This window comes from Panthera leo, chromosome A2 (assembly GCF_018350215.1).
Source record: "Panthera leo isolate Ple1 chromosome A2, P.leo_Ple1_pat1.1, whole genome shotgun sequence".
Lineage (NCBI taxonomy): Eukaryota > Metazoa > Chordata > Mammalia > Carnivora > Felidae > Panthera > Panthera leo.
The window spans coordinates 5,156,284-5,175,467 of NC_056680.1; the positions used below are offsets into that span (position 1 = coordinate 5,156,284).

Genomic DNA, 19,184 nt, shown 5'->3' on the forward strand with positions numbered 1-19,184 from the left:
TGAGTAGGCTGTACTTGGGAATTCCAATCAAAGTAGCACCCCCGCCCTGTCACCTGAACCTGCTCCTTGGAGGGGGCGGGGGTCCTGAGTGGGTGTGCCTCTCTTCTCCAGACGGGCTGTGCCATCATTGCAGGCTTCCTGCACTACCTTTTCCTCGCCTGCTTCTTCTGGATGCTGGTGGAGGCTGTGATGCTCTTTCTTATGGTCAGGAACCTGAAGGTGATGAATTACTTCAGCTCTCGCAACATCAAGATGTGGTACCTCTGTGCCTTTGGCTACGGGCTCCCAGGGCTGGTGGTGGCTGTCTCAGCCGGTGTGCAACCACAGGGTTATGGGATGCGTAATCGGTAAGTCATATCCTTCTCTCTCCCTGAAGACCCTGCTGTCATGGTTCACGATGACGATTACACGAACAACAAGAAAAGCAGTAACATGACTGGTTATTGTGTCTACCATTTATTGAGCTCTTTATGCTTTGTGGGTCTCAGGGCTGCCGTGTCCAGTAGCACAACTTGCACACTGCACAAATCCAGGAGCCACTGTTTGCACTATAGAACAGGTGAACGGTGGTGGTGTAAACAATGAAACTCGGTTGTACAGTTTAAAAATCATGGATTCTGGAGCCAACCTGCTTGGGTTTGAGTCCTGGTTCCACCACCTTCTAGCTGGGCTACCTTGGGCGAGTTACTTAACCTCTGTAGGCTTCCATTTCCTCATCCATACAATAGAAGCTAACAGCAACGCCTACATCATAGTGTTGTGAGGGTTAAATGAGTTATTACCTGCAAAACATTTAGAACGGTGTTTGTCACAGGGCTGCATGCGAGATGATTTTGGGTAGTATGCTGGTAAGTATAATATAAAAAATATTTTTGTATTTATCTTATGGGACATCAGGGGAAAAAAATGCCAGCATACCAGCCAAACTCATGATATAGACATGAGCCCATTTGTAAGTTTTAAAAAAATGAACCAACTTTTAAAATCAGGTAAATGAGGGGCGCCTGGGTGGCTCAGTCGGTTAGGCGTCCGACTTCGGCTCAGGTCATGATCTCACGGTCCGTGAGTTTGAGCCCCGTGTCGGGCTCTGTGCTGACAGCTCAGAGCCTGGAGCCTGTTTCGGATCCTGTGTCTCCCTCTCTCTCTGACCCTCCCCCATTCATGCTCTGTCTCTCTCTATCTCAAAAATAAATAAACGTTAAAAAAAATTTTTTTTAAATAAATAAAATAAAATCAGGTAAATGACACGATAAGCGGTATGTGGCTAGGGCAGAGACTAAGTGACTGCGTCATATGACAGACCCTTGAGATAGCGGTGCTGTTCTAATTTACAGATGAGGAAAGTGAAGCTTTCTTGCCATTACACTGATAAAGGGCAGCGTGAGGACACAAATCTAGGTCTTTGCAATCCCAGGGCCCGCACTTATCACCCTGTGTTATAGGCATTGCTCAATTGTGGTTAGGGGACTAAATATTCAGGTTTCCTCCCTGCCTACTACTGATGGTTTATGGGTGAGGCCATGAGATAAGGGGTGAGGGAAAGGAATTCATAGTAAGTGAGCACTCATCAAATCTAAATCCTGTAAGCTTTACAAACAGGTATTATCTCTGGTACTTCTCAGCAGGAATCCTATGTGCGAGGACTAAGAGTCTCCATTGCATACAGTGTACATAATGTCCCCCAGATTTGTGCAGTGTGCAACCTGTGCTGTTGCACATGGCGGTACATAAAGTAACAGCTTAATAAATGGTAGCTTCAGAGGAAATAGAGGCTCAGCGCATTTGCCCAGGGTCACACAGCTAATAAATGTCCAAGCTGAGTTCGGATCTGACTGCCTTGTCAGGGGATGGTGGTGACAGTGCAAGGCCACCATGATGAAGTGCCTGATGTTGATGTGGGTAACATAAGCCTTGACACAGGCCAGAGAAGGATGATGGTATATGGGAGTGGGAAGGTTCATGGAAGGCTTCCTGGAGGATGTGGAATTTGAATGAGCCTTAAGCTCTATTGAAATGTACACAGGCAAAGAGGAAAGGTCGTGGCAACATAGGTGAGGGCAATAGCTTGCCCAAGGGAGGGCTTAAGGTGTGTTTGGAGAGCAGATGGATAGGACTGAAAGATGGGGGGGAAAGGGGGAGGGGCATGGAATTTGGAGAATACCTTCCAGGTGGTGGGAACCACAGAACGTTTTGAAAGACAGGAGTAGTATTGAGAAGGATTTGAGATGACCTTAGGAAGAAGCACCGGGGAGTGGGGCGAGAGAAGGAGCAAACATGGGGTGCATTCTGAGCAGGTGCAGCTGTGGGTAACAGGCTCCATCCCAGCGGGTATCCCTGGGAAACTGTGTAGGGCGTGTGCCTCCAAAATCCCACCCAGGGGGCATATTTATACGTCTCTGTCGCAGCAGCCATTGGTCGAGGGCTGCTCCCAGGAGAACTAATTCTCCAGGGTTTTCAGTCTGATGCTTCCAGGAGGAGTTGCAGAAGCTGATAAGGGAACTGGCAGTTATTTACTGAAGCTGTTGTTCCTGAAACAGCAGAGACGGCTTCTTCTGTGCAATCTCCACCTTTTTTATTATTACGACTTGGAGACTCACATTCCGGGGAGAGAACATCTGGTTGGCCAACCTTGATTACTTTCCTTCTCTCGTGGGGGCAAGGCACACTTCCGCTGAAGGAATATTGGGGTGCGGTTCCTGAACGCGGGTGGAATGGTTGTCAGATGGCAAAAACAGCAAGAATCTACCAGAGGCCTGAAGGAAAGAGGCAATGCCTTCTCTCCCTCCTAGTCCTTCCTCCCTTCATTTAAGAAATAATTATGGAACGCCTCATCCATGCCAGGCTTTGCACTGAGTGCTGGGTATTTGGAGACAAGCAAAAGCTCGAGGTCCAGATTCTCATACAGCTCATAGTCTGGAAAGGCGGAGAAGGACAATTTTCAAGGAAACAAACACCACCATGATTTATGATACCGAGAGATGCTATAAAAAAAGAAAAGCATTATGCTCTGCTAGAAAAAGACGAGGGGTAGGGAGGGTCCCAAGCGGCTTTTCAGAGGAGATGACGTTAGAGCTGAGATTTGAACGACCAGGTGGGCCAGTAAAGAGGTCTGAACAGAAGGGAAGAGGTTGCAAAGGTTACGGGCTGAGGGCGAGCTCTACTCTGGACACCGCATGAACACTTCAGGAACGTTTGCCCAGGAAGAAGGTCTGACAGCAGATGTGGGCCAAAGAAAACTGAACTGTCACCCGCCCCGTCATGAGAGCATCTCAGGGTCGGCTGCCTATAATATCCTCCATTAGTGGATTTGTTGGGGCCTGAGTAACTGTAGGGTCAAGAACTAAACAGGCACCAACTCCTGTTTCTCTTGGTAGCTGTTGGCTGAACACAGAGACAGGGTTCGTCTGGAGCTTCCTGGGACCAGTCTGCACCATCATCCTGGTAAGCAAATTGCTTGGTGCAGGGTGTTCGGGAGCAGAAACAAGGAAACCCGAGGAACCAAGAAGTGCCAGTGAATGTTGCCTATAGCTGAGGTCAAACATTCTCCCTTCTGATCCCTGGTTCTTGAGATTTCCAAATTAGAGTGCAATTTCTTTGACTTGTGATTTTTTTTTTCTTTCCTCTGCCAACATGCAAATTTCCTGGAGGAGAACACAATCTTATCTGTCTTTTGTGTTTCAGTAAGAATGGGTCTGTTGATGTCTTCTGGGGATAGATGTTGAATGAGAGAAAAGGAAGGAATGGAGAGAAATTGGTGGGGGGGGGGGTGAGAAGAAAACAGTGGGATGGAAGAAAGGGAAGCCTAGAGATTTTTTTCAGCTTTTTTCAGCTTTATTGAGGTATAACTGACAAATAAAAATTGTGTATCACAAACACAGTATCCACAGTATCAAAACCGGGTGGCTTAGAACAACAGAATTTGGCATCCTCCAGGAAGACTTCCGTGAACTTTCCCACTCCAGTTTTGGAGGCTGGAAGTGTAACATCGATGGGTTGGCAGGGCTATGTCCCCTCTGGAAGCCCAGGAGAAGGATCTGTTCCAGTCTTATTTTCTTTATTTTTTATTTTGTGTGAGACAGGGGGCAGGGGGAGAGGCGAAGGGCGGGGAGTGGAGAGAGACAGAGGGAGAGGGAATCCCAAGCAGGCTCCACACTCAACATAGAGCCTGATGTGGGGCTCAATCCCACGACCCTGGGATCATGACCTCAGCCTAAATCAAGAGTAGGTAGCTCAACCAACTGAGCCACCCAGGTGCCCCTCCATTCCAGTCTTCTAACCAAGAGACTGGTAGACTCAGGAGTCCCTTGGCTTATAGATGTTTGGCTTTCTCTGTGCATGTCTGCCTCTGTGTCCAAATCTGCCTGTTTTATAAGGTTATGTGGGATTAGGGTCTGCTCTAATGAGCTTATTTTAATTTGATCACCTCTGGTAAAGACCCTATCTCCAAATAAGATCACATTCTGCTTTTTCCTTTGGGTCCTATGTTGGAAATGAGGGCAGAAGTTAGGGAGGCTGTGAGCCAACAATCAACAGCTGGCTGTTTAGGGTTGATTGCCGTAGGGCTTATTACTTGGCTTCCTGGAGTGATAGCCACACACTATGGGTTTTTGGCAGGTGGTCTGGCCATTGCCCATTTGTACACACCCAACATCTCAGTCCTTTCTGCTTGACTCTGTAGATCAATTCCATCCTCCTGACTTGCACGTTGTGTATCCTGAGGCAGAAGCTTTCCAGTGTCAATGCTGAGGTCTCCACGCTCAAAGACACCAGGTACAGTCCTTCCTTCCCCTCCTCTCTCTCAGTCTCCTTCATTCTTCCCACAAACATTCCCTGAGTACCTTTTGTGTGCTTAGTCCTGTGCCCAGGACAGAACAGCACAGTTTCTAGATCTGGGGTCTCAGACACCAGGTCTGCCATTTACAAGCTGTGTGGCCTTAGGCAAGTTACACAACCTCTCTGAAACTGTTTCCTCATCTGTATACTGGGGATATTAACATTGCCCACTTACTGTGACTTATGAAACATTAATTAATAGTTACTAGGAAGGGTGAGTATTTCATACATTGTAACCATTAATACATTTTCTAATTCATTTACTGCACATAACTATATGTGTATATTTACAAAAATAGAAGCATACTATCTACTCAATTTTTAGGGCCATTTTTTCTCTTAATGTCATGAATATTTTTTCTATTTAAAAATTCTTTGGGGCGCCTGGGTGGCTCAGTCGGTTGAGCGTCCGACTTCGGCTCAGGTCATGATCTCGCGGTCCGTGAGTTCGAGCCCCGCGTCGGGCTCTGGGCTGATGGCTCAGAGCCTGGAGCCTGCTTCCGATTCTGTGTCTCCCTCTCTCTCTGCCCCTCCCCCGTTCATGCTTTGTCTCTCTCTGTCTCAAAAATAAATAAACGTTAAAAAAAATTAAAAAAAAAATTCTTTGACAACATCTTTCTCATTTTTTGTAAAGCATTTCAATGTAATAATGCAGCACAACTTATTTAAATCATGCCTTATTCATGGACATTCAAGTTGTTACTGTTTTTTTTTTTAGGGGGGAAGGGGAGGGCTATTATAAGCAGTGTGGTCTCAAATACCCTTGTAGATAGATCTTTTTCCACATCTGTGGTTATTTGATCATAACAGTAGGCGTGAAATTGCCTGAGTTAAAGGACAGGTTGGATTGTGCTTGCTTACCTACAGCTTAGCCAACACTGGGGTTTATCATTTTTGTTGTGATGTTTTGCTGATATAATAGTGAAATATACTATCCTATTATTTTAGTTTTGTCTATATTACAGATGTGGGACATTTTCATATTCTTATAGACTATTTGTGTTTTTAACTTCATCACTCAACTAATCTTCACTTTAAGAACCTACCAAAGTCAGGAGCATCTGGGTGGCTCAGTCAGTTAAGTGTCTGACTTCGTCTCAGGTCATGATCTCATGGTTCAGGAGTTTGAGCCCCACATTTGGCTCTCTGCTCTCAGTGCAGAGCCTGCTTTGGATCCTGTCTCCCCCTCTCTCTGCCCCTCCCCAGCTTGTATGCACTCTCTCTCTCTGTCAGAAATAAATAAACATTAAAAAAAAAGAACTTACCAAAGTCAGACATTGTCTAGGTTTTACTGTCAGGAACCATATGATGTCCTTTGCTTGTTTTCCTATCGGTGTCCAGTCCCTCATCCATCTTAAAATTTGAATATTTAAATATTTTTAAATTTTAAATTTTAAATATTTAAAAGTTGATACAGAAAGTTGAAAACAAAATTAATACATGCGATGGTAAGAAAAATTAATCAGTACAAAAGAGAATACATGGGAAATAATTCTCTCTTCCCAGATCTCTCCCACCCTAAGCAGCCATTATCACTTGAATTGAGCTTCCTTCTAGAATATTCTATGCTTACACATCCACATTCTGATTACATAAATGATAGGATAGTATACATATCATTCTGAACTTTTTTTTCCTCTACATAATAGGTAGCTGATTTCATCTCAATACTTGTGGTTAAAAACTAACAAAAATGGTTTTTTTGCCAGACACTGCTGTAAGCATCCTTAGAGACTTACCATCTCATTTAATCTGTAGAACAATTAATACCACCCTGTAGGTATTGTATTATTATCTCTATACCAACTTGAAGAAACTGAGGCACAAATCCACAGGTGTTCAGAGCCTGTACCCTTACCCCCTATAGTATATGGTCACTCTCATCTCATTTAAAAAAATGATTCTATAATTTGCTTTTAGTCTCTATAGATTTGCCTAGTCTGGATATTTCCTACAAATGGAAGCATATACTCTGTGTCCTTCTACGTCTGACTTCTTTCACTGAGCATAATGTCTTCAAGTTTCGTCCACATTGTAGCAGGTTATCAGCCGTCATTCCTTCTTATGGCTAATATTGTACTGTATGGACGGACCATGTTTTGCTTTATCCATTCATCATCAGATGAACCTTTGGGTTGCTTTAGTTGGGGGAAGAGTGGGGTGGGGAACGAATGCTTCATAGGTGTAGGTTTCTTTTCGGGGCAATAAAACTGTCTTAGAACTGGGAGGTGATGATGTTTGTACAGCACTGTGAATGTGCCGAATGCCACTGAATTGCACACTTTAAATGGTTAAAATAGTGCATTTTATGTTATGTGAGTTTTTCTCCAAGAAAAATGTCATCGTATTTCATACTTATGGCGTCACCATTCCCCAGTTATTGGACCTGCGGGTCCTCCAAGCATTTGATCACTCTAAACAATATTGCATTATATATACATACACACATCTTTGTGCATTGTGTATCTGTAGGCCAGCTGCCTTTTAAATACCAATAGGATTCGATTTCCCTGCCTCTGGGCTTGCAGACTCTACCCCACGTTTGTTCCCACCCAGGTGGCGGGTGATATGGTGGCAGCCTGGTCCATGAGGACAACAGCCACTTCCAGGAACCTTATCCTCTGCAAATCTCTCCCCCCAGGTTACTGACGTTCAAGGCGTTTGCCCAGCTCTTCATCCTGGGGTGCTCCTGGGTGTTGGGCATTTTCCAGATTGGATCCATGGCCAGTATCATGGCCTACCTGTTCACCATCATCAACAGCCTGCAGGGGACCTTTATCTTCATCATTCACTGTCTGCTCAACCGCCAGGTACAGCACTGCCCTTCCTGACCCCGTCCTTCTGGGGAACACACCTGTGTCAGCCACGTGCCTGCATCTAGGAATCACTCATCTCCTTGTGACCTGTCTCTTCCTCCAGGTGCGGGAAGAATACAGGAAGTGCATTACCAGGAAGACCAAACGTAGCCCTGAGTCCCAGACCTCAGGGATGTTACTGTCCTCTGTCCCCTCCACCTCTAAATCGGTGAGAGACAGTGTGCTCTATGCAGCTTCCATTCAAATGGAATTGCCACTTCTTAGCAGTACCAGTGCTGTGCACGGAGAACCTGCTGTGAGCTGTGTGTCCACGTATATTTGCACATTCGACAAAGCGTGGGGTTCAAGAGTTGGGGTCCAGGAGCCAGGCAGCCTGGGCTTAAATCCCAGCTTTGCCCCATGGTAGCTGTGTGAACTAAAGAAGATAAAATGACTTATATAGATATAAGATGAGAATACATTAAGGATTTTATTCTACTCATTAATCAGTGAGGAAGTGAGGCAGATGTTAAACTGGCTCAAAAGAAAATTCACAGAACATACATACATATGATGTAATGTATATTATGTATTATGTAAGAGGTATCATATATATCTCATATATTGCATACATTATAGATAGTATACATTATATATATTTACGTAATACATATACGTATATATAATGTATTATATATATATATATATATATATATATATATATATATATATATGTATTACATAAAACAGACATAGGTCTGTTCCTTGCATTCTTTTTTGAACCAGTTATAACATCTTGTTGATAATTTTATAGGGGCGCCTGGGTGGCTCAGTCGGTTAAGCGGCCGACTTCGGCTCAGGTCATGATCTCGGTCCGTGAGTTCGAGCTCCGCGTCAGGCTCTGTGCTGCCAGCCTGGAGCCTGCTTCAGATTCTGTGTCTCCCTCTCTCTGACCCTCTCCTATTCATGCTCTGTCTCTCCCTGTCTCAAAAATAAAGTGTTAAAAAAAATTAAAAAATTAAAAAAAATTAAAAATTAAAAAAATTTTTAAAAAAGATAATTTTATATATAATCAAAAATATAAATAGGATTATACATATAATTATAAAGTTATATATTATATAATTATACAGTGATATACAATATATAAAATTTCTTATTATATAGTATGAAAGCAAATTATTTAAATGTATGGATTACATGACTTACACTACACATATTTAATTTCAGAAACATTGAAATGAATGTGCAAATGGAAGCAAGACTGATTTTTACACATAATTCCACAATTTTGCATTGCTATCATTGATTTAAAATCTACAGAGTTGTAAAATTACACTTTACACAATAGCTCTCCTATCCCCCATTACAATTTTTTATTTTTTTCACTGATTTATTCCAAGAACAAGTAACTAAGATTCAGTGGCTTAATTAAATAGGAAAAAAACTCTTTTTTTTTTTTTTTTTGCAAGAATAGAAGCCCAGAGTTAGGTGTTGCTGATATTGGTTATGTTGCTCAGGGGTGTTGGAAAGGATCTAGGTTTTCTCTACTTTTGCATTCCACTATGAGCTTGTTGACTTTTCATCAAAGGATTTTCATGGTTGTAAGATGGTTTCCATAGCTCCGGACATCACGACCACGTTGAAGGCAAGAAGAGGGGTAGGGAGAAGCCACAAACTCTCCTTCCACAGGAAATAAAATCTTTCCCAGAAACCCCTCATTGGGCTTCCCTTCTACTAATTGGTCAGAACTGTATCACCTGACCATACATAGTTTTAAAGAAATTTGACAAAGCAAGTATTTGGCTTTCTTGCTTCTAGAGTGGAAGCTATTCATGGTGAAGAGGTTGAGAATAGCTTTAGAGTTTGCCATCAGTGCCTGCCACGCTAGAGACTGCCCTGTTAAAGTTTTAATGTTTATCTTTCTAGTGTTTGTTTCCATATTTCTCTCTCTGTATTTATAAGACCCAAGTATTTCTAAAACCCTTAGACTCACATTGTACTCGTCCTGCTGCTGATTCTAATTCTGATCTCTCTCACACAGGGCTAAAGATCTTTCTTACTGCCAGTATGCTATGAAGCAACATTTGAGGAAAGCAGATACCTACCGGAGCCTTCTCTGAAATCTCTTCCCGGCTTAATGTGCAGATGTGGGATCCTGCCAGCCCCAGAACTCTCTGGGAAGCAAGAATTTCTGTTTCAGATTATCAGTTCTGCTCTTTGAGTTCCCAGAGTTTTGTGGAAGCAACAGATCCCAGTGCAACGGCATGACCAAGATTACCTGGCTACCATTTTGGTTTCTTCTAAATTCATTGTTGTATGGCTCCAAGTGTACTTCTCCTGCACCTATCATGTGCCTGACACAGAGCAGCCCTCAATAAATTATTTCTCATATGACTGACAGACTTAGCCTTTGACAAAGATTCCTGCTGCTTTTAAAGAAACAGTGTCACAGCAATGGTGGCCCAGGGTATGAATAAAACACTTAGACCTATAGACTACTTTTGCACAAACACTTCCAAGAGCTCTATTGGTGAGTAGGAGCTCTGGATGGGGCATGACCCCAGTGTTTCATGGAGGGTTGCGGTGCTTGATGGCAACACCCTTTGGAAAGTGTTTTGGTTTCCTGGAACCTTTCAGGGAACCAACATCTCTCTTCCTTCCAGGAACTTTCTTGGAACTCGTGTAGGATTCACACTGCTCACAAAGTTATCACCATCCCACCTTGACCTCCATCCTCCGTAAAGTCCTGATTGCCAGAGGGAGAAGAGGGAGATGAAAGTTTTAAATGTAGGTGTCCTCTGTGCTCGCTTTGGCTGCACATATACTAAAATTGGACCAATGAAATGTAGAGTCCCCCCTTCCATGACCACTCTAATACCTCCCGACTCAAAGTGTGGTCTGTGGACCAGATACATCAGCATCACCTTGTTAGAAAAGTAGCATCTCAGGACCCACCTCATATTGGCTGAACCAGAACTTGCATTTTAATGAACGCCCCAGGGGATTTGTGTTGTATACATGAATGAATGAATGTTCTAGAATATTCTGGAATATTCTTCAGTTTGCCATAATGATAGCAGAGCTTGTCCTTAGAACCAGAAAGGGAAGTATCTTCTTGGCTTTTGGACTTTGCATCTGCCATTCCTTCTTCCTAGGACACCTTTCCTCAAAATCTGGCTAATTTCTACTTTTTCTTGAGCCTCAGTCATCACCTCCATGAAGGAGCATTCTATGAATCTTCTGAAGTAGGATTAGATGTGCCTCTCTGTGTGTCCTGAGGGCTTCATGCTTTCTAGCCCTGTATTAAAATTTCTCTTTCTCTCCAGCATCTCCAGCTTAAAGTGAGCTCTATAATTACAGGGAATTATTCTAGTAGATTCTCCTTAAGTATGTTGAATGAATAAACAAATGAATGATTACTCTCTATTTTGAGGGTAAGGAAACTGAGGTTCAGAGAGGTTAAATAACTTTCTCAACATCACACAGCCTCAGGTGGCTGAGCTAGGCTGTGAGCTCTTGACCACAGAGCTCCTCTTCCAGACTCCTTGTTCCTCTCCTTCTCTTCCTTTGACCCCAGAAATTTTTAGTTTGAGGATGCAGAGGAAAGACTAGATATTTACTTTGGATCAAGTTACCACCTAAGATTCAGTTAACTTAATAATGATCATGTGTTGGACAATTTGATAACATTAAACTTGGTAGATGGAGTCTCAGTCTTTTTTTAAAATGTTTATTTTGGGGCGCCTGGGTGGCTCCGTCGGCTGAGCATCCGACTTTGGCTCAGGTCATGATCTCGCAGTCCGTGAGTTCCGGCCATGTGTCGGGCTCTGTGCTGACAGCGCAGAGCCTGGAGCCTGCTTCGAATTCTGGTTCTCCCTCTCTCTCTCCCCCATTCATGCTCTGTCTCTCTCTCTCTCTCTCTCTCTCTCTCTCTCTGTCAAAAATAAACATTAAACAAATTTTAATGTTTGTTTTCATTTTTTTTAATTTTTTAACGTTTATTTTATTTTTGAGACAGAGACAGAGTGCTATTGGGGGTGGGGCAGAGAGAGAGGGAGACACAGAATCCGAAGCAGGCTCCAGGCTCCAAGCCATCAGCACAGTGCCTGACGCAGCGCTCAAACTCATGAACCATGAGCTCATGACCTGAGCCGAAGTCAGATGTTCAACCGACTGAGCCACCCAGGTGCCCGGAGGCTCAGTCTTTATTATTTATGGCAGTCACAGTTTGAGAAGGAAGCTGATACATGAGTTCATCTAAGGTAGGTTGGTCTTCAGGGCTTGGCTTGTCCATAGTGTTCAATACAGAGGCAACAGTTCTAAGGGGTGTTGAAGCAAGAGATGGCAGGACTCCTACCCAACACCACTTGTGGTAGGTTGATCACACCCATGGCCTCAAGAGGTGGCCTGTATCTCTTCACACCCCTTCCCCGTTACTTTGTAACCTCTTTCTGCTCTCACTCTGGCTTGGCCTTAACACCTGCTTTGGTCAAGAGAATGATCAAAGACAGAGGGTTTTGAAATTGGGTGTGCATTCCTTCTTGCTCTCGACATGATTAGTTTTATTTGTTCTTGCATCCCTGCCTCCGCCCTGAGAACATACCCCACTCACCTGCTGGAGGGGTGTGAGAGACATGGAGGAGAGCCACATCATCCCGTTATACCAGCTGGAGCTGTCCTCAGTCAGCCAGCTGGCTGACTTGTAACCACGTGAGTGAGCCCAGCTAAGATTAGCAGAGCTGTTCAGCCAACCCATAGACTCAGGAGTAGCAAGCATCATCGCTTTAAGGCATGGAGTTTCACAAGTGGTTTGCTCTGAAGTGTTATTTGTAGTAATCACACTGCAAATACAGTAACCAATGGATCATCAACATTTTGTATTTAACTGCAACAATTTGGAACCTACGAGAAGAAGGATTTGGGTCTTCATTTCCTCTTCGCTATCAGGACCTATACATTTGTGATGCTTAAAGTTCTTTCTGATACAAGACTTGCACAAAGCTTTGTCATTACGACAGTGTTACATGTTGCTCTAAAATACAGTCACCTTAAGGAACCCTATATTTCTAAGGTAAGTAAAAGCTGTGGCTTTCACGGGAAGAATTTTTCTTCCGTATCAAGCTACATTTGGTACAATCCTTTGCCCCCTGCAACTTCATGTACCTCCACTAGAGGGACAAAAGGGACTCAAAACCTGCACAGTCCTCAGATCCCATAAACATAAAATCCCATCATTCAAGAAATATTTGTTGACCATCTACAGTGTGCTCCCCCCAGAACATTAAAGTAGGTGAAAAACGATTGAAAAACTGAAAAGTTAAGGGTATTGGAGCTGAAAACAGTTTAAACATTTTAATTTTGCCCAAACCAGAATTTATTAAAATTTTACTTTCTTAGTTTTAAGGGAAGTAAACTCAATAATATTTCCAAAAATCAAAGTACACTAAAGGGGGAGGGGGGGGGTAGGTGGCTCAGTCAGTGGAGTCTCTGACTTCGGCCCAGGTTATGCTCTCACGGTTCGTGGGTTCGAGCCCCGCATCAGCACAGAGCCTGCTTCAGATTATCTGTCTCTGTCTCTCTCTCTCTCTCTCTCTCTCTGCCCCTCCCCCGCTCACATTTTTTTCTCTCTCTCTCAAAAATAAAATAAAACATTTGAAGAAAATTTTTAAATAAGTAAATAAAAAGTACATCAAGAAAGTGTATGTAAGGGCACACATTTTTCTCTTTGGCCTCTGGTTCCATTATGACCAGGCACAGTACTGGGTATTCTGGATGCTTATCATGGGTTTTCTTGCACTGACTCTTGCTGTTTTGAAATGTTGCGTTGTAGTATTTCTCTCGATTCCTGAAGGGATTCCCTTCTTCAAAACTGTGCTGAGTGCTGTCTTCTCCTCACGTTTGTGCTGGCCCTGACTGTGACCTGACCATTTGGGGGCGAGATTTATAGCTAGTTTCTCAAGAAATGGGATATCTTTGGCACGTTTTGCTTAAAAACGCTTGATTATTAATAATACTCTGTTAGTCACACCTGCCTGTATGTAAAGGGAAAGCCATAATGTGACCATGACAGCTGTCTCATGCCTACCCCAGGGTGACCTAGAACAGGTATGCCTATGCTATTGTGAAATATTTATTTATTATTTATTTTGCACTTGTCACATTGTTAACATCTTTTCAATTCATCAAGCCTTTTTAAAAGGCTTTTGTGTTGATGGTTGTATGGTTATCTGTGGTACACATGTGTCATCATGTATTTGATCTGAGCTCTGTCATCTCCAAGTTTTCAGTATAAACAATGCTTTAAGGAAGGTCTTTGAGCTAAATTTAAAATGGTCTACTACTTAAGTGCTTTTAAGGGTTACTAGGAGGTTGTGCGTGGAAAGAAGCTTGTATGTCTTCCTTAATGTCTGGTTGAAAAAAACAAACAAACATAACTGTCCCAAAACCATAAAAACTTTCCCATACCATCAAAAAAGCCATTAAAAACACAGTAATTTGAAGTTTACTTAGGGTGTACCCATAGAGAAGCTTTCTGTCATCATTTCTGAGTCATCTGGTCACCTCCCTGCCTTAACCTTTCCATTCTATTGTGCTAAGGCTACCAACTTTGGTCTGTTATAATCAGATGTTCACGTGTTTTGTCTCTGACTATCCTATGAGTCCCTTGTCTGATTTATCTCTGTATGCCTATGACCCAGCAGAAGATTGGGCTCACAGATCAAATCTACAATGTTTGTTGAGTGAATGCACCAGGAGAGTGTGCTGCTCCACAGTAACAGGACAGTGTTCTGATATTCTGGCCTCTGAAGGACAAGTTCTCTGGGTTTTCCAAATCATTTCCTGCTCTTGCCCAACAACTAAAACAGGACCCTTTTATGCTTCCAGTAACAATTCCATGCTAATTCCATTACGAGCACTATTTCTAAAATGACAATAGGTGACTTAGGGAAGGTTTCCTAAAAGCAGAGCCTGAGACAAGGATTTTGGTGTCCATGATTTATTGAGGGAGTGCTCTGAGAAGAGAGAAAGGGAGGGAAGCAGGATGTGGTAGGAGAGGGACCTGGGTTCAGCCCAATCCCACATTGAGCTCTGATGCCTGTATTGCACCTCAGGGTTGGCCCCCCTTTGAGGCAAGTTGCCCAGCCTTTCATGCCCCTGTGTCTGTCAGTCACTGGCTGTGTGCTGCTCTCCTCGTGGGGGGGAAGGTGCGTTATAGCTCCTGTTTGGCTCAGGCCAATGTGGAGAAAGGACAGCTGGCCTAAAAAAGGAGATTAAGGACAGACATCAACAATATCGACTACTTCCCCCCAACCCCATGACCAACAAATATAAAAAAGAAAGTTGGATTAATCACTTCGATACTTGCTCAAAGCTCATTTTAATGAGATTTTGAACTGCATTTCAAAAGGTTTGTTTCAAATGATGCTGCAGCTCCTTAGACTTTCTGGTAAAACTTTCCACTTACTAAAAGATCACTAAAAATGTGTCTTCCTTCACAATTTACCATTGTCATTTGGCTTTATTGAGCCTAGAATTTAATCGTGTCTACATTTCCAAATATACCAAAACATATCAAGTGCTTTCATCTTTAAAAAAAAATAAGAAAAGCTTTAGAAGAAGACATTTCTACTGCTTATCCGGGGAGGGGGGACGCTTTCTCTCTGAAATCCTGTAACGTACAGCATGAGAGACTTTCCTCCCTGAATATTACCTCACTTTATAATCAGTACCCAGTCTTGGTTATGTCTCATTTCCATGACCTTATTTCATAAGTAATTTCCAACTGTGATAAAACTGTCTGTGCGGTTTGAAATTCTCAAGCAGCATCTGCCTGTACTATAAACATAGGCTGGCTCGGTTTACATATCTAGCTTTTTGACCACAGATCGTCTTTCTTCCTCTTCCCCATTTCTCAGAAAATTCCTCCTCGGGAGTTTATGGGTGCTGCTAAAGTGACTTCTGGTCTCTGCTCGGGATGTTTTTCTCCCATCTTTCTCTACTTTGACCTCCTCGTCCAAGTTCCTCATAGGCTTTACCCAAGTATCTGTTTTGGCCTGTCACAGCGATCCACCCCCGTGCCAGGTGCAGTCCACAGAATGCTGAGATTCATCCTGACCTGTGCTGTAGGAAGCATATATTCTCTCCCCGGCTTGGGGCTGTCATTGTCTCCTGGGCCCCAGAGCTGTTCTACTTGGGCACAGAGTCACTTCTGACCCATAAACATGGCACCATCTAGCCGCCTCATTCTATCTCTTCACTTAAAGGACCTCCAAGTACCCACATAGGTCTGCTGTACACACAGTACTCTCCACCTTTGTGTCTTCTCTCTTTTTGCCTCCCAGAGGATTCTTCTCAAAACCTCCATGCGTGTCCATTCACGCAGGTAGGTGTTGTGGAGGTATTGTTATGGTATATCCCAATTGTTTGCCAAAAGCATCTAAATTCTACGTCTTGTCCAGCCCAAACACCCAAGAAGTCATAGATAAGAAAACTCAGGAGTCTTGGAGATGTTAAGCAATTTGTGCAATGTCATTTATTCATCTTACAAATATTTATTAAGTCTCCACTCTCTAGAGACTGGGGCTATGATACTAAGCAAGACGTACATTGCCTTTCCTTTCATGGAATTTACATTCTGATGGCAGGGAGAGATTCAACAAATGAGAAAGTGAAATATTTGAAATCTTTATTTTTTCACTTGTCACACTGCAGACATCTTTTCAACGCATCAAATTTTTTAGTTTTTATTTTTCTGAGTGGGCTGGATGTCTTCTGTTGATCCCTCCAAATACATCCAGTTGTCTGCCTAGAATGCTGACGCCTTTGGAGAATAATGATAAACTTCCTTGGCTACTGGCTTCCTATTGGTTTTAGCCAATGGGAAACACCAACAGATATCAGGAAAAGGGAGGAGAGTGAGGTCAGAGTATTTGTTCTCTTAGCTCTTTTCCTGCGGGTCACCATGGGCTGTCTGTCCCTTGAATGAAGAACAGAGCTCCATGAGCTGGTACACTAAGTCTCATCAATCACAATTTCTTACTCCATGTCCATGCTTAAATTTTCTCAAAAGCTTTACATGTGTAATTCTGAAGCCTCCAAAGCCTATCCTGTGATTTTATTTCCACATAAAATAAAAGAATTTAGAAAGCTTCAGTTATGAAATTTAGGGAATTAATATTCATCTTTGCACGTCCTGCTTTCCCCACACACTGTGATCACCACACGATCACCATAAAGATAAGACAAAAGGCCAGTGTTGTCTGGATTTTATGGAAACTGAGGTCCAACAAATCCATGGGTAGGAATATGATTTTGCCAGAATCCAAACACGTTCAACCAGGTTCCCTGTTTAAACTTGAATGGGACCAGTAATTTCTTCCTTTCTTCATTTTTTATTGAGATTAAAATCACATAACATAAAATTCACATTTCAACTGTGTTTAAAGCGTATAGTTCAAGGGCTTTTACGACAGTCAAAATGTGTGACTGCCACCCTGCAGGGCCACGTTAAACCGTGTCTGGTGACAAGCACATTGGGCATGACAGGTTTGTTTGAAACAAAAGTGACAGTAGTTTCGACACAGGGTTTAGGGGCACCGACCCCCATGCAGCCGAAAATCTGTGTATATCTTCTGACTCCTCAAAGTCATGACTATTAACAGCCTATTGTTGACCGGAAGCCTTCCTGATAACATAAATAATCGATTACCACATATTCTGTATGTTATATACATTATAGACCACATTCCTACCATAAAGTGAGCTAGAGAAAAGAAAACATTAAGAAAGTCATAAGGAGAATACATTTACAGTATCGTACTGTATTTATATCTAGAAAAAAAATCTGCGTGTAAATGGACCCACGCGGTTCAAAGCCGTGTTGTTTCCAAGGTCGACTGCGTATTCCAAGGGCAAGGTTCGGTTGCTTTCCAGGGAACCAGGTGCTGACCAGAACTGTTTCAGCATTAAGTCCAGGCTGCTGTTCTGATGCGGCACAAACACTGGGCTCTGCTTGGTTCTTGTGTCCTGTTCCTGCAGGGTGGAGGGCCTCACCATGTTTTGTATTTCCAGTCAATGCTCCTATGGACTACCGCCATTTCAAAGTATGGGAAGTTTGCAGAGAAACAACTGTTTTAAAATGACAGGCACAAAGGGGTGCCTGGCTAGCTCAGTCAAAAGAACATGTGACTGTTAATCTCAGGGTCATGAGTTCAAGCCCCACCTTGGGCATGGAGCCTACTTAAAAACAAAAAAAAATTAAAGAGCACTGGGTGGTATATATAAGTGATGAATTACTGAATTCTACTCCTAAAACCAATATTGCACTGTATGTTAGCTAATTAAACTTTAAAAAAAAAAAAAACAGGATGCCTGGGTGGCTCAGCCAGTTAAGGGTCCAACTCTTGATTTCTGCTCAGGTCATGATATCATGGGTGAGTGGGTTTGAGCCCCACATCAGGCTCTGTGCTGACAGTGTGGACCCTGCTGGGGTGCTCTCTCTCTCCCTCTCTCTCTCTGCCCCTCCCCTGCTTGCTCTCTCTCTCTCCTCAAAAATAAACTTTAAAAAACTGCTTAAATAAAAAAAATAAATAAAATAAACAAAGACTTTACAAAACTAGCAGTGGTTAAATGGCAGCAAAAGGGGAAGTGGCATTAAGTTTTGTGCTTCACCTCTACATGTTGGTAAAGGATGATGTTTCCTTCTTTTCTTGAAATGTGGCTTCCCCTTGCAAGACAGTTAATAAGAAAGACTTGGCTTCTGGTTAGAATGAGTAGAGCCATTGTATTTGCTAGATCACCAGCTCATTATGAGAGGATATAGGGGCCCCCGGGTGGCTCAGTTGGTTAAGCATCCAACTTCTGCTCAGGTCATAGTCTCATGGTCCATGAGTTCAAGCCCCCCCACCCTCCCCTGCATCAGGCTCTGTACTGACATCTCAGAGCCTGGAGCCCGCTCCAGATTCTGTGTCTCCCTCACTCTCTGCCCCTCCCTTGCCTTGCTTGCACTGTTAATTTCTATCAAAAATAAACATTAAAATTTTTTTTAAAAGAAAGGATATAACTCAGGAGCATCTGGACGGAAGAGACGCACAGGGTGAGATGTGGGGAAGGGGTTCCCCACCTTCTGCAGGTGCACCACCAAGCTCCCCAAATCCCCACGTGTTCACCAACTTGGAAGCTCCCTGTACCCCATCCTTTTGGGTTTTTATAAGGGCTTCATTACACAAGCATGCTTGATCAAATCGTTGCGGGCTGGTGGTTGAATGCAATCTCCAGCCCCTCTCTCCTCCCAATAGGTTGGGGGATGGGACTGAAAATTCCAACCCTCTATTTTGGTGGGTTCCCCCTGGCAACCAGCCCCCATCCTTAGGTGCTTTTCAAAAGTCACCTCATTAGCTTAAACCCAGTTGTGGTGACAAGGTTCTTGTTATGAATAACAAGACACCCATTTCAGTGTCTACGAATATAACAAAAGATGTTCCCATTGCTTTTACTGCTCAGGAAATTCCAAGGGTTTTAGGAGCTCTGTGCCAGAAACAGGATGAAGCCCAA

General features: G+C 43.1%; 1 protein-coding gene across 4 annotated transcripts in view; it reads left to right on the forward strand.

Annotated features, from left to right (window-relative positions):
• ADGRE1 (adhesion G protein-coupled receptor E1) overlaps window positions 1–10,031 on the forward strand; it is a 46,235-nt gene extending 36,204 nt beyond the window's left edge. For all 4 annotated transcript variants that reach the window (XM_042928201.1, XM_042928198.1, XM_042928199.1 and 1 more), the window contains 6 exons: window positions 112–347; window positions 3,375–3,441; window positions 4,679–4,770; window positions 7,475–7,643; window positions 7,753–7,857; window positions 9,673–10,031. In XM_042928201.1, the coding sequence (XP_042784135.1) occupies window positions 112–347; window positions 3,375–3,441; window positions 4,679–4,770; window positions 7,475–7,643; window positions 7,753–7,857; window positions 9,673–9,678 (675 nt within the window). In that variant the 3' untranslated portion in view covers window positions 9,679–10,031. The remainder of the gene's footprint in view (window positions 1–111; window positions 348–3,374; window positions 3,442–4,678; window positions 4,771–7,474; window positions 7,644–7,752; window positions 7,858–9,672) is intronic.
• Window positions 10,032–19,184: the final 9,153 nt, after the last annotated feature.